A 23,146-nucleotide genomic window follows, 5' to 3' on the forward strand; every position below is an offset into this window, starting at 1 on the left:
TGCATGGTTTGTTATGATTCAACAATATTTGGCCAAGATACAACTGTTTGAAATCTGAAATCTGGGGGTTAAAACAAATCTGAATACTCAGAAAATTTTAACTTTAAAATTGAACGAATTTAGTACAACGCATATTACTGATCAAAAATTAAGTTGTGATCTATTTACAGTACGTAATTTACAAAATGTCTTCATGGAACATGTGAAAAAAAAAAAACATGTTACCTTGTAAACATATCAGGTTGGAATACAGAACATACCAGTTACTAAATATCAGCATCTTGTTTTTTAAAAGGGAGTACTGTATCACACGTGATTGCTGATCTGAATATCAAAATAGCTGTCTTTCCCCCAAGCACTTAGTCTCCATGTAATGTTCACAATAGCCAATATGTTAAATTTCTATTAACTTTATATTACCTCATATCCTCAATGTTAATGAATTTAATGACACATTTTATGTTTATCATGACTTTGGGACTCGCCAGGTCATAATACTCATCTACTTGACCAATAAACTATTTTTGGATCATAATTTCCCTCAGTCCCCGAGGCTTGAGATTTGGTCCTTCTATCCACTTATTGAACTCCTCCAGGGAGAAACTGTGGAAAAACTTTAGTAAAACAGGACCCTTGGTGATGGTGAAGTGTAAAGTTTGGAATGCTAGAATATTGTTTGCCGTCTCTGGAATGCTGAATGTGAGCCAGCACTGCTGTTGATTATTTGGAGGTGTTGAAGACTCCTCAAACTGCTGACAGGGCTGGTCGAATAATGTAAGGTCGCTGCCAATCTTACGGAATGTCATTGACCTTATTCTGGGCATCTGTTGCCCTATAATGATTTCTAGAGTGCTTGCACTGGAGTATCTCTCTAGCATCTCCGAGGAGGATTTTTTTGTCGTTGTGCACCACCTTTTGTCGATTAGACACCACTATACTTATTTTTACTTTCATAATATATTTTTCAATCTCAACTTTTGTCTTTCTCCCTCGTACACAGTTTGTACATCAGTATCTTCTTGCTTAAACAGATGCATGTGTATCTGAATAGCATTACCAAGTTATATAATGTTCTGTTAGAGATTAGAGTTGCAAGAATGCTGTGCTGAGAGAGTGGAAGTAAGACTCAGCATCAGTCTGTCGTTAGAATGGGAATGTGTGGCATTTTTCTGTCATTTAAACAATTGCCTGAGCCAGGCTTAGTTTAATCTTGTGTTTTCTGCTGGATCTTGATAAGGGGATTAACGAACAATTGCGGAATTTTTTTGCTTAAGATTGTAAATATTTTAAGCTCTCATATCCTTAATTCCCATAGCAATGGCTCTCAACAGATTGTTGACTCTATTAAATTACATATTGATCATTTTTAGGCACTGTCACTAATGTGCATTGCTATTTGGGGCATATACTGTGGAAATATTGTTATATTCTTTGAAGGAAATAGGATATAAAATATGATTTTATGTAGTTTTTCTTGCAAACACTTCCCAGAATTGACATAGGCCCTGTTTCCACTGGTATAAATATAATATTTGGTTGATTAGAATGCAGTCAGATGAGAGATACAAATTCACATTTACAGCTGGTCATTCATCAGTTTTGATAGCTGCAAACATTCACTAAAAGATCTGTGAATCTTTGTTAAAAATCACTCTGGTAAGAGAAAATTGTACTCTTTATGTTTTTTTATTATTATTATTATTCCTATTTTCTGCCTAATGCCTAAACCAAACTTGCGTTTTAGACCACAAAGTCTCAATTAACTCAAATAAATCCATTGACTTATATAGTCATTGTTGTTCAGTTGTGATGAGATCAACATATATGCATCTTGCACTCTAAAAATACTTTGTTGTTTCAAACCAAATCTGAATCAAATATAACACGCTCATATACACTCACTGGCCACTTTATTAGGTACACTTTAGTAGTACCGGGTTGGACCCTCTTTTTCCTTCAGAACTGCCTTAATCCTTCCTGGTGTAGATTCAACATGGTACTGCAAATATTCCTCAAAGATTTTGGTCATATTGACATGATAGCAGACTTGTCAGCTGCACATCCACGATGCGAATCTCCCGTTCCACCACATCCCAAATGTGCTCAATTGATTGAGATCTGGTGACTGTAGAGGCCATTTGAGTACAGTGAACTTATTGTCATGTTCAAGAAACCTGTCTAAGATGATTCTTGCTTTATGACATTGCGCATTATCCTGCAGGAAGTAGCCATCATGGGTACACTGTGGTCATAAAGGGATGGACATGGTCAGCAACAATATTGATAGGCTGTGGTGTTGACACGATGCTCAGTTGGTACTAATGGGCCCAAAGTGTGCCAAGAAAATATCCCCCACACCATTACACCACCAGCAGCAGCCTGAACCATTGATACAAAGCAGGATGGATCCAGGATTTATCTTGTTGACGCCAAATTCTGACCCTACCATCTGAATATCGCAGCAGAAATTGAGACTCATCATACCAGGCAATGTTTTTCCAGTCTTCTATTGTCCAATTTTGGTGAGCCTGTGCCAATGGTAGCCTCAGTTTCCTGTGATTAGCTGATAGGAGTGGCACCTGGTGTGGTCTTCTGCTGCTGTAGCCCTTCCGACTCAAGGTTGGTTGTGTGTTCAGAGATGCTCGTCTGCATACCTTGGTTGTAACGAGTGGTTATTTGAGTCACTGTTGCCTTTCTATCAGCTGGAACCAGTCTGGCCATTCTCCTCTGACCTCTGACATCAACAAGGCATTTGCCCCCACAAAACTGCTGCTCACTGGATGTTTTCTCTTTTCAGACCATTCTTTGTAAACCCTAGAGATTGCTTTACGTAAAACTCACAGCAGTTTCTGAAATACTCAGACCAGCCTGTCTGGCACCAACAACCATGCCAAGTTCAAAGTCACTTAAATCGCTAAAATCATCCTAATGCTTGGTTTGAATTGCATTAGATTTTTTTGACCATGTCTACACACCCAAATGCATTGAGTTGCTGCCATGTGATTGGCTAATTAGAAATTTGTGTAAACAAGCAGTTGAACAAGTGTACCTAAAAAAAGTGTCCAGTAAGTGGATAAACATAACAAAACCATTTGTTTGGTAAACAATTGGGTTTGTTCAATAATTGCCCCAAATTTGCTTTGAAACTATGGAAGCATATGAGTAGCATAATTCAATTCAAAATGTAATATGCAAAATGGCAATGCAATATGTTAAATGGCAATGTATTTCTGTATTTGAATTTGCATTTTCCAAGACATATGAGCAATGTTTGGTGCAGAATGAAAATGTAAATTAAATTACATTGTTTGCATTTCTCATTTCAAACACTGTTTTAATATGTAAATTGTATCCACATTTTAAAGCTTTATAAGTAGCAAAATTAAATTGAAAATGCTATACACAAACTGAATTTGATGTGAATAAAGTACAAGCAGAAACTGTAGCAAAATGATAATTTAAATGTTATTTGTCCTAAATGCATTTACGCTCGCGTCTAGGAAACGCAGGATTACATTTTCAGAATAACAGCATGGGATGTGTGTAGCAAAATTAATTTTGAAATGTAAAATGCAAAACGATAATGCAGTATGTAAAAGGCAGTGTATTTCTGTATTTCAGTTAGCATTTTCCAAGACATATGTGCAATGTTTGCTGCAGAATGAAAATGAAAATGAAAAAAACATAATGCATTTTCATTTAACACATCGCGACGAATGAAAGCCAATTTGAAATTGAAAATGCATTCTGGCCTGGCCACGCCCACAGACGGCCACCGTTGCTGCAAGGCGGGTTTTAGGTTATGTCGTCACAGCTGCCGCGAGGACTATTAGGGACATTTGGCAGCATAAACATGGCGAAGTCTGTTCCTCAGCGGCTTCGTGAAGCTGCACGAGCCCTCGAGCGTAAACTGGGAAATACTTTAGAAGAGCAATCACCTCCTAGCTCAGTAAAGTTGGTCTTAGGTTTGATATTCGCGCACGCAGTTTTAGGGATCATCTGCGATTTACATCAACAGAACCAAAACGCACAGTAACGCAAAGCAGAAAAAAATTGAGGAGATTCCAATAAATGGTTAGAGGCCAGACTGATTTAATACAGGTAGCAAAGCTACTATACCTCTAACTATATGGTACATACAATGCAGAAATAGGCAATAGCTCTTGTCATAAGCATACAGTACACATCAGCTAAAGCCCCTTTAGGTTCTGTCGATGTAATTTGCAGATGATCCCTAAAACTGCGTGCGCGAATATCAAACCTTAAGCCAAGTTTACTGAGCTAGGAGGTGATTGGTTTTCTAAACTATTTCCCAGTTCAAGCTCGAGGGCTCGTGCAGCTTCACGAAGCCGCTGAGGAACAGACTTCGCCATGTTTATGCTGCCAAATGTCCCTAATAGTCCTCGCGGCAGCTGTGACGACATAACCTAAAACCCGCCTTGCAGCAACGGTGGCCGTCTGTGGGCGTGGCCAGGCCAGAATGCATTTTCAATTTCAAATTGGCTTTCATTCGTCGCGATGTGTTAAATGAAAATGCATTATGTTTTTTTCATTTTCATTCTGCAGCAAACATTGCACATATGTCTTGGAAAATGCTAACTGAAATACAGAAATACACAGCCTTTTACATACTGCATTATCGTTTTGCATTTTACATTTCAAAATTAATTTTGCTACACACATCCCATGCTGTTATGCTGAAAATGTAATCCTGCGTTTCCTAGACGCGAGCGTAAATGCATTTAGGACAAATAACATTTAAATTATCATTTTGCTACAGTTTCTGCTTGTACTTTATTCACATCAAATTCAGTTTGTGTATAGCATTTTCAATTTAATTTTGCTACTTATAAAGCTTTAAAATGTGGATACAATTTACATATTAAAACAGTGTTTGAAATGAGAAATGCAAACAATGTAATTTAATTTACATTTTCATTCTGCACCAAACATTGCTCATATGTCTTGGAAAATGCAAATTCAAATACAGAAATACATTGCCATTTAACATATTGCATTGCCATTTTGCATATTACATTTTGAATTGAATTATGCTACTCGTATGCTTCCATATGAAACAGTCCAACATTTTTTAAATTCTATACAGTAAGTAGGGCCATAATTTAACTTCATTTTGACCAGCAGGTTACCTATAGTTTCAGTCATTTTGGAGTGAATTTTGCCGGTATCATTACTAAATGTCAGTACAGACATCAATCTCTGAGAAATGTTCAAATGTTCCAGCATCCATGCCGAAAAGAATGATACCTTAAAAAGAGGAGTTAAATCAAAGACACAGTTCACCAAAACAAAACGTTTGAGTTTGAGTTCTTTCTTATATTAGACACAAAAGATATTTAGAAGAATGTTGGAAACCTGTAGTCTTTGTCTTCCATATTTTCCATATTAGCAGATTCCTACATTCTTCAAAATGTCTTATCATGTTCAACAGAAAAAAAAAAGCTCTTAAAGTTTAAAATCACTTGAGGGTCACTTTAAGGTAGTTCTGTAATAAAAACTGGTACTAGCAATGTGTAAGAACCAATATTAAAGAATAAGTTTACCCAAAAAAAGAGAAAAGTTACCCACCCTTGAGTGATTTCAAACCTTTGGGTTTCTTTTTTTCATTAAACACTAAAGAAGATATTTTGCAGAAAGCTGAAAACCTGTGATCACTGACTTCCATATAGCAGGAAAAACTAATAGAAGTCATTGGTTACAGGTTTCCAGCATTTTTCTAAATATCTCATAAAGGTTTGAAACAAGTAAAAGGTGTGTAAATTGTGACTGAAGAGCCACTACTCCCTTTTAAGGATTTACACCTACCTAACTTTAAATACTAACAGTTCCTGACCCCAGTGCTACAAGCATAAATTAGGTATCATTGAAAAGAAGACACTTTGGACTTTACTATGCCCCATCTAGAAGGTTTAATTGTAAAACATATATGAAAAGTTAAACATTATGAAGTAATGAGAAAGAAAAAAATGTACTGTATTTAATATTTATCCATATACAAACACAGGGAAACATTAATGTAATTGCCTAGAAAAAATATACATTGAAAACCAAGTGTCTCATGACTTTATATTTTAAATTTGATGAAGATAGCATGCAAAATAAGATTTCTGTTAAAGGTTTTATGAGACTATATCGGTGACCTTCCTTCCCTCACCGTCAAAGGCACTTTCTAAATGATCTTCCCAAACTGAAATAGTAACAGTTGCTAAATAATGTGGTCTAATCTATTAGTAAACACTGAAATGTTAAAAAAAAAAAAAAAAAAAAAAAAACTGCACCCCAGTGCATCCACGTCCTGATGCTGGCTAAGATGAATTGTCCCTTTAAATTAAATAATATCAATATTGCTAATATGGCCTGTAAGTATATTATATATATATATACTTTTAAAAAGTATTTAAAAAGTCAACCTTGGCATACATTCATTGACTCTCTACTGTGTCTGCTGCATTATAAGCTCTCTTTCACTTTTTTACAATGCTGTGTTTGAATACTAAAGAAAATGCAGCAACATTCCCAGGTCTAAGCCAGAATTCCTGTACGGATTAACATTATACAGAGATGTTCCTCTTTTATTCCTGTGCCAAGAAGACAGCGCTTTGATTCAGTGATTCACATACAGAACACATGAGTGCACTCACGCATATCCTGCTCTACATCACCTTTTTAGTACGATTACTAAATCAAGCATTGCTATTAATAGTAGCAGAGACTGAATTCCTCTTTAAGCATCTCGAAACTGTAGCTGGTGTGATTGTGTGAAGACACTGATGGAGAAAAGAAGGAAGTTTATTAAGGTGTCTGCATTCCTTCCAGGACGGAGCGTTTTTTAGTTGTCTGGGAGATGTCTGTTTAGTGTAGTTATTAGCCCTTATTGCATTCATGAGATTGTTATGTTATTGTCTTGGGGGAATGAAGTAAAGGAATGTTCTTTTGTCAAACTCGTTCCATGGGCATTGATTACAGGGTTTATGATACACCATTGTGCTATTTAAATAGACTGCTTGTAGAATTAAATGAACTAGCATGCTGAGGATCTGTGAAATAAATATTAATGGACAAAGAAAATATCTTTTATTTTCTGTTTAAGTGCAAAAAAAAATGTGGAATTAATAAACTTTATGTAGACAATTCACGATTTGTGCATTTAATAAGAATCATTTTATTGCTCTATGCACTGAAAATGTAAGAGTATTTATTAATACTAAATATTTAAATGGGCCTTTATTGTTATGTTGTCATGTTTTCATGTTGTCTAACATTTTGATTCTTATCATTTCTAATTCTAAATTATTTCATATTTTAATTATTTCTTTACATACATGCTTTCAGAAATAAATAAAGAGTTTAGTCAACAACATGTACAGATTGGCACAGTCTTACATTTATTATATCTGCAAAGCATAAAATGAAATTAATGGCATAAATTAAAGAAATAAAGAACACCAGTATTACGAAGCTAAATGAATTTAGGCATATTTTAATTATTGGTGGTTTCATATTCCTGCTGATAACAATTCTGACATTCCATCCACCAGATTTGTTTTTATCTGGTACTGTGGAAAGTCTAAAAGTCATTTTTGGGTAAGGTGGTGACGTCTTTTTCCATTTTTGATTTTTCACAGAATCCTTCATTGTTTGGTTTCCAAGAATGTTGCCTCTGCCCTTTTCCACGGCTGGATTATGGTCACAAGATTGTAGTTGGTGGACAATAACAGACTCTCACTAGTTTACAAAATAATAAAGACTGTATTTCATTTCATTCATTTATTTATTTATTTTTGCTGCATTAGTGTGTGGTTGATTGCACCCATTTACTGGTAAAATACAGGTATGCATTTCATCCAAATTTTGTCAAAATGACTTTCTTATTGTGAAATTGAAACTCATTTTTAATAAACAGAAATAGATGTAGGACAGGACTTGGTTCCTGGAGGTAGATCTGAATGCAAGTTTACCCCTTGTAAGGAAAAATATAGAGGTTAGATTAAGACCAAATTTACCCATGCTATTATAATGCATCTTCATTAGTCATAAATGGATGACTCAATAATACAATGTATACCAGGTCGAAATATTTAGAACTTGTCCTTCAAAGGTCAAATGCATTCAAACAGGCACAAAATACCATCTACTTTTCTCCTACTGACTGAACACATGCTTATTTTGTGAAATAATATAACAAAGTGCACCATATTGAGAAAGTTACACATGGCTACATTGTACCAAAACACATGAATTATGATAAAAATATATTTTCCACCTATATTAACTCTTTTTTCCACTCACATATTATGCAGCTTACAAAAAGGTAAGAAAGCAAACAAATGAAAAAGATATGGATGCGATCTATAGACATATATCTAATCATGGTTAAAATATTTTTTACAACAATTGGGCTAAAACCGAAAGTTCTTGATGCACTTTTCTAAAAACTGAATCTGAAAATGCTTTGTAATATTTCTTTACTATTTTATTATATATTATAAAGCAATTAATGGTTTTTAAATCAAACTCAATAACTTAAATTATACTGATTTTAAAAACACAATCAAATATTTAAAAAACACATTTTATTGACAGTAAAAATAAAAAAATATATATATATATATATTTAAATTTTTAAAAATGCACACTATTTGAGTGGACTTTTGCTTGCCAGTGAGCATGTGCAGTACATGCATAGATAAGCATATGTGTATATATGCAAATCTACAGTGCAGTATATTGATATTATGTATTATATAACTTTCAACATGTCCCAGGCACACACAAGCTAGTTGACGGTGCTTTGCTGCTTTAGGGCTTGCAGCAAGGGCATCTATTACAATAAATGGGTTCCATAGCTCAGAGCTGCACTTTCCTCATGCTATGTGAAAGCTGCTTTACACCACATAGAGAATATGACTGGAGGGAGTGTGAAACCAGCATCCTGAACATTTCTGTGTGAAGTGGTGCTGCATAGCCTTTTTTGACTTGCATTTTTATCTGTTTTTGATGATGATGAAGATAATGATGTAGGCCACAGGTGTCAAACTCAGTTCCAAAAGGGCCGCAGCTCTGCACAGTTTAGTTCCAACCCTAATTAAACACACCTGATCAAACTAATTGAGTCCTTCAGGCTTGTTTGAAACCTACAGGTAAGTGTGTTGGAGCAGGGTTGGAACTAAACTGTGCAGGGCTTCGGCCCTTTTGGAACTGAGTTTGACACCCCTGCTGTAGGCCTTCACCGGTCAGTGTTAAGTCGCCTTTCCACTGCACACGACATTTGGACACGACTGTCAGATTACGCCTTCTTGTGGCGGTCGCACAGAATTTTCAGTTCTGATGTGCACCATGGGAGAGAAGCTGTTCTCGCAGTGTCCGAAATAAAAGCAAGAGCCTATATTCTCTGATGTTGAATAAATGAATGAATACTAGAAACTCGTAGACCGTTAAGAATATTGGAGGGAAAGTGGAGACAACATAAAAATATATATTTTTATTACTTTATTACTTACATTTATGAATCGATATGTTTTTTTTTTTTTTTAAATATAGACTTTTTCGGATTTAAAAAATAACCAAATAAACTACTATTTCTCATCTAGCACACATGGACCTGCTTGAACAACACTGAAATACATCACGTCCGGTCAGCCGGTTGCATACGGTCTAGTCGCAGGAGTTCAAATATTTCAACGGGTCTGCAGCTCAATTCGGATTTGAATTTTCTGCATACGGAGATGATCGGAGCTCCACGCAGCTTCCGGACTGCTCTCCATTGTAAATGAATGACTTCTGGTCTGTCGCTTGTCGTGTGCAGTGGAAAGGAGGCTTTATCCTAATTCTTATCTTGAGGCATGACTGATTGTCTGAGATGGCGTCATTGGTGGCTGAAGAGGCCAATACAGGAGAGGCATTCTTTGCTGCAGAAGTCGCATCGATAGGTGGCTCCCTGCCTGTCCATGTTTCGCACCTTTCGGCAAATTCGCTTTGTCTCCGATGCACTCATCATGTTGTCACCTGACTTTGAGCTGTTTGGTCAAGGTGCACCTCACTTAAGGCGGTCTGCTGCGTGGTCTTCCCAGGACTGTGTGTTTATGTTGAGGGCTTTCATGTCTCTCTTCACAACATCTTTAAATCGCAGAATCGGGTGCCCTGTGGTTCTCTTCCCAGATGAAACTCAGCATTGTTTGGCGCCACTGCTGATGCTGAAAGGCTTGAAGCAAGTTTTGTACCTACCACCATATTCACTTTTTCTAAATCTTGAGTTTTAAATTCCGCTAAAATGTATATGCATGATCGCCAACCTTACATGGAGGATTTCATATCAATGATTTGATTTGATTTGATTTTGAAAAGCCTGTCTCTGCTGACCAGGTCAAAGGCTTTGGTGTAGTCAATAAAGGAGATGTAAAGGTGTGGATGATGATGATGGTAAAACACTTTTACATGTTGTGAAATATTGACCCCTCTAACCATACACAAACATCACACATTTCAGGGGAAAACAGGTCAGAAAAGAGGTAACTTTTAGAAAGAGGAAAAAAAATACATTAGGGAAAAGGGAGGCGAAAATGCTCCCTTAAGACTTTGAAGTAGAGCAGTGTGAGATCTGGGACAAAAAACCTCAGCAACAAGCATATAATCACATATACATAAACATAAAATCGCAACGGGATGTGGAGATAGTCCTATAAAGACGACAGCCATATGGTCCTGCAGCCAGGGGGCACTGGTCCCAGACTCGCCTACCCACACCGCTTTTTCTCTTTCATCCAAGAATTATCACACAATAATTTTTGATGAGCAAAAATTGTGCATCCCTAGAAAAAAAGAATGAAAATTGGTGACAAATAAATGGTAATTCACACAAATTCATGGTTTATCTTTTAGGAAAATACCATAGGATTTTTACCTCCTTTAAAAGCTAACTCCATTAGGCACGTCTTGGTGTTCAATTCTGCAGCCGAGTGATTTCAGCGTGACTAACCTCCCTCACCTATCTCATTTGATATCATTAGGAGTGTACAAAGCCATATTTTACACACTAATTCATTTAACAGACTGCGCTTGGTTTAGTCATATGAGCACATCTTGCACCTTTTGTCCTCTGCTGTTTCTAGCATCTTCAATCAACTGTCCTCTCTCTGCCCTGTTGTTTGTTTAAAGCATGCGGACACACTCAGGAGGATCTAAGTTGTTTGTTTGCATGTTTATAAATGAAATCTTCTGTTCTCTCCTTTGGTATAGATTAGCGTAAAAACAGAGGAGGCTGTTACGCACACACCATCTGTATTTCAAAGAGAAGGGTTTGCGTGAGAGGAGAATGTGGGGGATATGCACATGTGTATGTATGTGTGTGTTTGTGTGACTGCCGTCTGTTCTCACACCAGCACCTGGCTGCATCTCAGGATTTGGTGTTGTGATCACCATTACCATCTAAACCGCAGCCAACACCCACTTGCACCACCGCACTGTTGCTTTTGGCACAAGGTCAAACGACCGTCTGTGGCTACATGTACACACACACACATATTACTCATGAACCGTCTGCTTTAGATCTCAGCAGTTTCTTATAGGCCAAGTGTTAATGGAAGGATTTGATTGTAGAGATACATTTATATATATTACATTCTTTATTTTTGAAAGGGGTATTCACACCCTTAATCTAAGCTTTTTAACTCAATTTCCTACTGAAAACTACAAGTATTTGTAGTAATTCCAATTTCATATTGCCATGTGTGACTTTATTAGAATTTTGTTATGCAGTCTTTGATTGGTTGGTTCGTCGCCCGTCTATCCTTCCATTCTTCTGTGGTAAAACTACTTGCTGAAAATAACAGTAAATACATTTTTCTCCTGAACATCCCAGGACATAAGTTTCCGTGCACTAGTTTCAACAATATCTTTTAATAATTGTTCACTGGACACTGTTAACGATTTTTGTAAATTACACAGTATTTTTCTGTAATATGAACTGTATTTTACTGCAGGACAGTTGTGCAGTATGTTAAAGTATTTTAGAGTTACATTGTGAAAATTACTGTACCTTTTAGACTAGGGATGCTCTGATCGATCGGCCAGAGATTGGTTTCGGCCAATAATCACATTTCATGACTTAATCGGTACTCGCTAATCTGGCTAATTTCATGAACGATCACAATTGTTTGTTTACGAGTTTACAAGCAGAGTACATATAGGAACTGAAAGTTCTGTGTTTTCAACATTATTGCTAGTTCATTAAAACATGGCTGAAAATATTAGGTAATTAAAATTATATATATATATATATATATATATATATATATATATATATATATATATATATATATATATATATATATATATATATAAATGCCAATTTTAGAGTAAAAGATATACATACAGTTCTGTAAATGCAGTGGTCTTTAGTTAATTGTGGGAGTTACATTCTAAAAATAGCCCGCAATAGGTGAAATCCGCGAAGCAGTCTGCTTTATATTTTACAATTATCGTAAATGTTTTATGGCTGTAAAACCCCTCACTACCCTATTTTTTTAGATAGATATTAACATATTCACACTTTTCTTTATAGTTTAAACACTCGCATAGCTTCAACCTTTTTTTTTGTCCAGAAGTCCGACTATTTATGTGATGGTTAACATCTTCCTCTGCCTTTTGGGTGCTATCGTGGGTGCCTTTGATGGCGCAGAATGTTTTGTCGACATTGTGGGGAGAAAACTTGCAAACATACATTACAGTACTTCAGTCACACTACTAGCGATCAAAGATTTGTGTAAATTTGGCAAGCTGAAAGCATTCAGTACTGTACAGGAGACACGACACTGAGGAGATTGATTGACAATGGTATACAGCCAATCAGGACGCAGAACACAATGCGCTGTTAAAAAAAAGAGCCTGTCAAATTGAACCAAAAAAAAATCTGCAAAACTGCGAGAGCTTGAAAGGAAAACCACAGTATGGCAAGGGACCATGGTACATATACAGCAAGATAAATGGTGCTGTAAATGTAAATACAGTATTTTTACTGGGGAACTGCTGCCAGTAAGTTACTGTATAAAAACTACAGGAAATACAATGTATAATTGAATTATTAAAGAAGCAAATTCTTAATTTGCAAATGTGAAGAGATCTTTTATAGCATGGACTGTTTTGAGGGAAATAGTATCTGTATATAAAATGGAATAAAAAAATAAACACTTTCAAAAAGTTTAAATGTTTTGTGTTATAATAGCAGCACAATCAATTTCACTCTCACTAAAGCACACTTATTTTGGTTACTAGTTGTTCTACCTTTCTAGATACCTTGATTTTCTTCAGGCATGTTATATTTAACATGCCTTTCCATCTTCCGGAAAAGCAAACATTCACATCCGAATCTGCCAGCATCCTTCTATCCTTATCTCCCACCAAGCTGTCAAGATCGAAAGAGCAAGAGAAAAGAGCAGAGACAGAAGAGGCTAAACAGCACGCATTTGGGAGAAAAAAAAATGAAAACAAGCAAATCAAAACATAACCAGCAGGCTAAATATGAACCCAAATATATTTGGCCTGACAGTAAATGGTCATAACACAAAGATAGACAAGAGACTGACTCATGCACTCGTTCCCTTTTATTTTTGATTTGTTTTGATATCAAGCTTTATATCAGGATTTCTAAAATCATAGTTAAAACGACTAGTTGCAACCACAGACTTTTGGGAACCAAGAAGGATATCTTTAGGCAGTTTAAACTGCAGCTGCTTGGGCAAAATTAACATATTTATCTTTATAAATATTTATACCAAATGCAGATTATAACTTTACACAAATACACACATTTGCGACTGTTTGTGTTGGGCTTCCCCCAATATGGTTTTTGTGGAGCGATTATATAACTGCAAACACACACACACACATACTGCAGGCACAAAGAGTTCATAGAGGAGAGTGTTCTACTTAAAAGCATCAATCCACTCCAACAATGTCTTTATGTCCTATATGTCTTGCTGCAGTGAACACAGTGACACGTTTACAGTAAACATACTCAATGGCTGGAGTGAGTCTATACAGACCAGACCGTGGGTCCTACAGCCACAGAAGACTGAACTGATAGTTAGTGAAAGCATTGCATAACCATTCCGCATAGATTTTTCAATAGATCATCCAGAGGTCTAGTCATAATTATAACTGAGCAGCTTGTAAAAGAATGAATGAATTTCAAAAGGACTTTGGCATTCTTTTGGAAATGTGTATTACTCATTTAATTTTTGCTATGGGTTGTTTTAGTTTCCTATTCCCAGGTCTTGGCCTTTCAGCTAATAGCTGTACATAGTTGTGTACTTGTCTGGAGAAGTTGACATACTTTGTCTTAGCGAGAGTCTTGGCTTATAAACTGGCTAAAAGTAATAATTCATAATTTCACCTTCGCTTACTGTTGTTTCTGGCTGTGTGTAGCACCTACATCTCTGCACTATTTTTAAATCAATATCCTTGTCAACAGTTTGAACTTGGTTTCAAAGTGCGATTCAGGCTTGGCAAAGTCAGGGCTTCAGACTGCAACTTAATGGTCATATTTTGCAATCTTTTCTCCCTGCGAGTGCAACTAAGAGGTTGTTAGAGGTTGCACTGGTACCACTATCTATATACCGAACTGATAAGCAATGACATTCTGTTGCTTATAAAACGCATCACCAAACGCACCAAAAGTCAAACAAAACAGTGCTACTTGTTTAAACACTGCACAGACCGTTTATCGGTTGCGAGAACTAGAGCGAATGTGTTTTGCTGAAGCAGTCATTTGCATGACCACTAAACAGTACTCATGTTTGTTACAGAACCCTCTAAACCAAACCACAAATAAAACTTTGTTTAAAAAAAATCTTTTAAGCAAATTAAGTAATGAAAGAGCGTCTTTGTTCTACACGACACTGATGCAGAAAACAGCTGAAATGTTGTCTAAGAACAATAAAGCGTTTCGTTTTACAGATCACAAGCTATTACATGATTTTAATGCGGTAAATTTTAAAGGAACTATTAGAAGATATATGGGATTTTCCTTTGGATTTTGTATAACTATACAAATTGTATTGTATTATGATATACAGTTTTTTTGTGAAAAGTTATAATTTGCCTTTATACCAAATGGACTTGTTTAGAATGTGTTTGGGTTTACAAAGCAAGTCAAGTCGAGCTAAATTGTCATTTCGCTAGGTGTGGACATACAGAGGAACAAAATGTTGTGTCTCGCAAGACAACGGTGCTACATAAATTAATTCTAAATACAAACACAACACTGGACATAAGAGCTATTGTAAAAATATGAGATTTCAGAGGGGGTAAATTAACGGGAGTTGAAAGCTCTAATAGCATGTTTCCACTGAGTGATACGGTTCGTTACACTTTTATGGCCGTTTCCACTGTCCAAAGGTACCTAAAAATTTAACTGTACCACTATTTGGGTACCCTTTGGAAGGGTACCTAGCATAACAAAAGGGTACCAAAAGTCGGAGCAAGACATCACTAGCTCGTGGACAAGCAGGAGAATAAAAACAAAGGAACTGACATTTTTAAAAACACAGCTGAAACATTACACCATAATAATATATACATATAATAATGAGTCATGGTCAACCCGAGCTTAAACTAACCTTGTCGTTGTCTTAATATAATGAGAAAGTACCTGAATGGCCAGAAGGAAAAGATAGTGTAAAATAGGGCATCCTTGTCTGATACCCCTCTGAAGGCTAAAATGACTTGAAGTACCAAAAAAAAATTTTATGAACAATTACTGTTAGCATAAAGTGTCCTGATGGCATTATAAAAAAATCACCAAAACCAAATTTTTTAATACAACGAAAAAAAAAAAAATTGTGCTCTACCTTGTCAAATGCTTTGGAAATGCAGTTTATTTTAATTTCCTTTGAAAAAAAAGGAAATTACTCTTTTTGTAATTGAGAATGTTGATGAAGACTTTTGCTTACTTTGGGCAACATGTTTTGTTTTGTTTTTTTGTTTGTTAGTTTTTTGTTAATTATAAATCAGAAGCTATACGTAAAAAGAAAATATATTTTCTTTATCTCCTTATTAAGAAGTTGGTTTTGTTTTTTGTTGTTGTGTTTTTGTTTTTTAAAAAATGTGTTCTTTTTGTCTTCTAATTTTCTTTATAATGTACTGTGATTGTATATTCTAATTTTTCGCATAAAAAGCAAAAAAATAAATAAAAATTGTCGTTGTCTTGCTGAACAGCCACAAAGCCAAGAAGAAAAGCAGAACTACCCTGTGGCCTGTAGATGTTTACAAGGCCGTCTAAAACACGAGTGGCTTTACTTTCTCGCTTTCGCTCAGACAACAGACAAGCCAGAGAGTGAAGTCCAACAAAACAACAGAGCAAATGATTCTTTCAGCAACCTAAAACATGAACAAATGCCATGTTTAACTATTATCATCACCTTTTGGACTATTATGAACTCGGAATGACAGAATTACTTTCTAACGGATTACATATGCTGGTGCAGATTAAAGATACAGATGAGAGGTTTGCTCTGACTGTGGGCTTTATGTTGCATGTTGTTTTTGACTAAATGTGTGCTGTGTGCAGTGTATATGTAATTGGTAACATTTTGGAGACTGTATGGGTCTGTATGTGTTCATATATGTTGCATTTATTTATTTTATATAATTGCAGACGTTACAGTAGGCTATTTTGCACATCATTGATCTGCATTTATAATCAAATCCTGTTCATAAAAATGTTAGTAATGAACACTTATACATTTGTATTAAAGCATCTGTTTTGTGCTTTTCATATGATATATAAACGACCCGTACAGCTTTACTTTGGCATTTCTTTAAGTGAGAATGATGTACACTGAAACTTACTGTCATACACCACTTCCACCAATCATGGTCTCAAATATCGGTAACCTTTTGGCTGTGGAAATGCAAGCCTGATAAAGGCTTGTAATATACCATACTGTACCACTCAACGGGCCATAACAGCCTGTGGGAAGAAGCTGTTGATTAGTCTAGCCGAGCAGGCTCTAATACTTCAAAATCTTCTTCCTGATGGCAGCAGCTGTATGAGACTGTGGAAGGGATGAGTCGAGTCTTTCACAATACTGATGGCTTTGCTGGGTCACTATGAGAGGAAAATGTTCCGAATGGAGGAAAGAGGGGCACCGATGATCTTTTTGGCTGACATGTCATGGAATGCATAAAGTTAGTCTACCTTTGTACAGCTGTTAAAGTTGTTCTCATGATCAACAAATATATGAGGCTTCTTTTGTACATAGCGTTGAAAGTTTTATAATTTTTTGTTTGCTGGGAGGTAAACGCACATCTGAGATACATAAACTCCATAGTTCCATACAGTAATACATTATAAAACCACATATAAATCACACTGTGTCCATAAAGTCCAAATGATGTGTTGCATTTGGGCTGTCGGATTGAGATTTTGGAAATTATGATTTCAAAAACCAGCACAGCTATCCATTGCTTGCATTTTTCTCCCATTAATATGAGTCTTACATAAGTGTACTGCTCCGCTCAAGTCATGCATCTGTGGGTTTGGCAGGTCCAGAGGGGTTTAACTGGCAGGGCTGAATGTCTTATTCCTCAGGTGTTTAGATCTGGGTGAAGGATGGGCGTCTCTCTCATTTCACATCTGGCGTGGTAGACGTTGTGTGCCAACTTCACCCACCCCGACTGCTGTCTCGTCCTACATTTGCCTTCTCTCAGACTCACTTTGCTTTCAGCACCATTGGTGCTGCAGGAATGACAACAAAGTTTGTTTTTGTCAAACACCTTTGTTCAAGCTTTCTCCCCTTAAATGAAACTGAGACATTCGCTCTTTCTCTTTCGCAATCTCCCACTCTCTCTCACTCTCTTTTTCCCCAGTGTCTGAGTTTACCGAGTGCACATTAAATTTTGATTAACCCAGGAGCTGTTGCCTTCAAATGAAAAGAGCTTTTGTCCTCTGAGTCCCTTTTCAGCAATAGAAACTCAATCTGATGCACTGCCCTTGCAACATTATATGCAACCCAGTATATGTATTTATAATATATTTTAGGTCAACGTATATGTTATATACGTTATATATATATATAAATTGTGAAGTTTATAGGAAGTCTGGTCACACTTTATTTTAAGTCTTGCTATCAGCAAACCTGTAACTAAAACTTTTAGCTCAATAAGCTTCTAATTTACTGCTTATTAATTGTTAGTAAGGTTGTAGTTGGATTTAGGTATTGGGTAAGATTAGGGGTGTAGATTAAGATCATTCTTTTGTAAGTACTAATAAACAGCCAATATCTTCATAATAGGGAGGTAATAGTAAGTCAGTACTTTAAAATGGGAATCTGTAATTAAAGTGTTACCAGAAGTCTCTAAGATGCACCAAGGCTGTTTATTTGGTGACAAGTACAATCAATAACATTGCGAAATATTTTTGCAGTTCAGGTGTAGTGTGTTCTATTTTACTCATTTGTAAATAGAATAGAATAGAATAGAATAGAATAGAATAGAATAGAATAGAATAGAATAGAATAGAATAGAATAGAATAGAAAGCTTTATTGTTATTGGATACAGGTGCAATGATATTACAAAGCGTCTACTTAAGGTGCTCAACTAAAAAGACAAAAATGGATATATGAAACAAACAAATGGCCATTCACAGAGAACGGGTCTTTGCATCAAACATCAAATGCAGCAGTTTCAATTTCATTTTTAACATACCTCCACCGTTATGTAGACATCAAATTGTTGCTAACTTACTACTTTAAACAAAGGCTTACAACACTTGCCCCATCCTCACATTCTTCTGATTGGTTCACTGTTTTAAATTCAGTTAACTTGACATGGGTGACTATGGGTGACATGGTGGCTCAGTGGGTAGCACTGTTGCCTCACAGCAAGAAGGTCGCTGGTTTAAGGCCCGCCTAGAACAGTTGGCATTTCAGTGTGGATTTTGCATGTTCTCCTGGGGTATAAGTGAACTGGGTAAACAAAATTTGCCGTGTGTGTGTGTGTGTGTGTGTGTGTGTGTGTGTGTGTGTGTGTGTGTGTGTGTGTGTGTGTGTGTGTGTGCGTGTGTGTGCGCGTGCGTGCGTGCGTGCGTGCGAGCGAGCGAGTGAGTGAGTGATTTCCAGCATGGTGCTTGGTTGCAGCTAGAAGCCTGGTGCATAAAACACATGCCAGAGAAGTTAGATATATTCCACTGTAGTGAGCGCTGATGGACTAAGTTGAAAGAAAATGAATGAATGAACTTGCCACATTGTCTTAAAAATGCACTCATGTGCAAGGCCAAAGAAACCTAGTTACTATAAATTAACTTTTTTTGAAACGCTTTACAAACGGATGACTATGTTGCTAAAATAATCCTTGTTTACAATTTATTTATTTAGTTATTAATAATCAGTAAAAAGCATATATCAGCCCAATCTCACAAGGAAAGTTCAGTCATACGAGTATGGTTTTTATAGGAGGTGTGACACCAAACCACACCCCTAAACCCAACCATCATTGGAGGATGAGCAAATCATACTAAACTGTACATATGAGATCATTTAAATTCATATATATTAGCTACTAAATCAAGAAGTAACTAATTGGAATTAGATAGCATTATATTTATTATGCATGTGAATAATAAATACAATGTCAAGTTTATTTATATAGAACATTTCATACACAGTGGTAATGCAAAGTGCTTTACATAAACATGAATAAAAGACAAGTATAAGAAAATAAAAACTAAGAATAAAAATGATTAAAAACAAATTAAAATGTGTTAAAACTGGTCATAAAAAAATAAAAAATGTAAGAAAAACATAATAGTGCGATCTGTTGGACATAGCTCAGTGTTCATTCAGTAAAAGTACAGCTTAACAGATGTGTTTTAAGTCTGAGTTTTAATTTGCCTAATGTTGGAGCACATCTGATCATTTCTGGAAGCTGATTCCACCAGCAGTGGGCGTAGTAGTTGAAGTCGTATTCACCCTGCTTTAACTGAATTTCTAGTTTACTTGATAGTAAAGATCTGAGTGATCTGTTAGGTTTGTGTTCAATAAGCATGTCATGTATTGAAGTACTAGGCCATTTAGTGATTTATAAACAAATAGTAATACTTTAAAATCTACTCTGAATGTAACTGGGGACCAGTGTAAAGACCTGAGGACTGATGTGATGTGCTCAGATTTTCTGGTTCTGGTCAGAATTCTGGCAGCAGTGTTCTGGATGATCTACATCTTTCTGACTGTCTTTTTAGGAAGGCCAGTGAGGAGTCCATTACAGTAATCCACCCTGCTGGTGATAAAATCATGAACAAGTTTCCTCGCTGCACAAAACATCTAATTCTTGCAATGTTTTTGAGATGATTGCATGCTGATTTACTTACTGCTTTGACATATCTACTGAAACTCAGATCTGACTCCAGAATAACACCAAGTTTCTTGACCTTGATAAGCAGCACAGTGGAGGATTTATTGCCAATGTAGTGTTTGTATCTGACTGACTGTCTTATCTGTGTGTATATCTGCAGGAGTGTCGTGTCCTGAGGAGCTGACGATGGAGTGTGCTCACTCTGTCCTGGAGAGCATGTTTGGGACTTTGAGGGGAGTTGCTCGTGCCCGAGACCACCTGAAGAACTTCAGCTCTGTGTTTACTCCGGGTGATGGAGCCCACCAGGTCAGACAGCCCTGACATAACAGGCAATTCATGGTTCTCAAACACGCAATGCTACATAGAGATGGCTCACACAAATATGAACTTAGGATATTTTCACCTTTCATAAAATGCACAGCAGGTGATTTTTTGTGTTTTTGTGGGGTGGAGGATTTAGGAAGATTTGTATTTGAAACCATGCTTCATAGGGCTTCATTAAAAGTAGAAAAAATGGGGTGTGGGAAAGGCACATATCTTGGATGGCCTAAGGCTAATAAAATTAAGAGCAGATAAAATTTTTATATATATGTACAGTAGTATGTAATAGCTGTTCTGTAACTTTCAATAAATAAAGATAAAGGCATTCTGAGGCAACTGATGATGTAAGAAATAACGAGGATTAATGATCAATAATTAAAAATATAAAAGCTCAAAATATGCTTACATCATATGCCAACACACTACAAATGTATAATAATAATAATAATAATAATTATTATTATTATTATTATTATTATATAAAAATAATATTAACTAATATTTAAAGGGTGCTTATTTAACCCCCTTTTCAAGATTGAAGCTTTTTGTGTCTCCTGAATGTGTCTGTAAAGTTTCAGCTCAAAACACCCATCTGGTTATTTATTAGACCTTTCAGAGTGTTGAAATTTTCTGCTCTGTACACAATGTACCTGTTTTAGTGGCCTGTGCCTTTAATGCTGGTTTTCCAATTCCACCATCCTCATGTGCCTGTAAGAGTGTCTCCGTCTCCGCCAGATAAGCAGCACAGTGACAGACATGAAGGAAGCTTCCCTAAGATCTCACGTATAATTTGTGAGAAATACTTCAGTAAGAACTATGACAATGATTATTTGATGTATGTCTTGTGGAGTTAATTCAAGCTTTTCTGCAATGATGAGTCAAACACAATGTTGTTACAAAGTATACGTTGTTGTTACAGTTTATGTTACAAAGTTCACACACACAGCAAACACACTCTCACACACACACACACACACACACAAACACACAGTTTTTGCATGGCAAATGTGGTTAATATGCACTACTCTATGGATATCTGTTATGTTAATGTACAAAATAAACCTGATTTAACGTCCACAAACCAGGATTTTCTTTTATCACAGATTTTATAACTGTAGTGATAAAGACAGTAAAATCACTGTAATTCATTACAAACATGCTATTAAAAAGGTTTTAAACTTGTAAAATTCATTCTTGATCACATTTGATGATGATTGATGATCACAGTGAGCTCAACAGATCTTTTAATCTCAGTTGCTTTGTGTACATCCTGTCTTGTTGATAGGATTATACGCGTTACTACGGAGACATGTTAATAAGGTTGACGAAGAAACCACACTCCTACGTCAAGTTGTGTATAGGGCCTCAAAATGGAAGCGATTTAGATCCTATTTTAATGTCAGGAAATTAAAATATCACTCCAATATGACTGTGGACACACTATACCTACACACAGTTCTCTCCAAACAGCTTACAAAAGATGACTTTCATCATAGGTCCCCTTTAACTATATGTTATGTATTTACTTTGTTATCTAGATATGTTCAGTGCTGCTTAAATGTTTTGAAGAGTCAAAAAATTGTACAGTAAAGTTGGTTTTACACTTGCTTGCCAACTTTATCAGTGTAATGAATTATTTGTAGCCAAACTGCGCATATAAAAATCGAATATTACTAATTTAGGTAACACTAACTGTTCCAGGGAAAGATTAGCGAATGAAGAAAACATCTGTCACAGTTTGCTTATTGTCTAAATATAATTGACAAGAAATCAATTTCCAGGATACTTAGATATCTTTTTTTATTATTAATAAAATAAAAACAGAAATCTTCATGTTTGCTTCATTGACTGACAGAGCCTTGTTCGTCTCGTGATGCTATGAGTGACATCAGCTACATAATTTCACCAACAAAATACATTTTTTAATAAAAGTAATGAATGTACGGTACTGTATCTCAGCTCACGAAAGAAAATTTCTCTGTTCAAACAGCTCAGTTCGCTCAGTGTATCTGATCAATACACAGCAGAATGTCTCTGTGATTCATACAGATATTATAATAATTTTCTATCCTGTTTCCTCATAAATAGCATCTCTAGTGCTTTCAGCTAACTGTATTGATGCAGGACCGGTGACAGACTGTGTGTGACTGTCTTTGACAACTAGAAGCCGTAGTGCGTCAATGGCTTTAAACTATCAGAAGCGAACATCCACTCTTGTACCTGTAAGAGTGTTTCATGTGCTCTTGTGTGCATTTGTCTACTGAAAACAGACCCTGAAAGAGGGGCAGAGGGGAAAAAAGAGCTGCTTATGTAACACAGTAATGTCTTCTAGTAAACACAGAGCTCCTGCATTGTGCACATTCAGAGATGGGTCAATAATCTGTGCTAGTTTTTTTCATACTTATTAGAGACTAATTAGCTAATAAAGTCTTCTATTTATAAATAGCTTTTCACTGC

General features: G+C 36.1%; 1 protein-coding gene and 1 long non-coding RNA gene across 7 annotated transcripts in view; one reads left to right on the forward strand and one right to left on the reverse strand.

The window, feature by feature from the left end:
- scfd2 (sec1 family domain containing 2) overlaps positions 1-23,146 on the forward strand; it is a 267,076-nt gene that overhangs the window by 156,491 nt on the left and 87,439 nt on the right. For 3 of the 6 annotated variants that reach the window (XR_015518041.1, XM_087297871.1, NM_001013564.2), the window contains 1 exon segment: positions 20,529-20,674. Coding sequence is in view for 3 of the 6 variants with exons in the window: in XM_087297871.1 (XP_087153997.1) it covers positions 20,529-20,674 (146 nt within the window). In the remaining 3 variants the exon portion in view is untranslated. 6 annotated transcript variants of the gene reach the window in all.
- On the reverse strand, positions 290-6,298 carry LOC147839159 (uncharacterized). The gene is made up of 3 exons (XR_015518401.1): positions 5,721-6,298; positions 5,080-5,658; positions 290-3,146 (listed from the first exon to the last, which is right to left on the reverse strand). It is a non-coding gene; the product is annotated as an uncharacterized LOC147839159 (long non-coding RNA).

The sequence above is a fragment of the Danio rerio genome, chromosome 20, assembly GCF_052040795.2.
Source record: "Danio rerio strain M-AB ecotype USA chromosome 20, GRCz13ab, whole genome shotgun sequence".
In the NCBI taxonomy this organism is placed as follows: domain Eukaryota; kingdom Metazoa; phylum Chordata; class Actinopteri; order Cypriniformes; family Danionidae; genus Danio; species Danio rerio.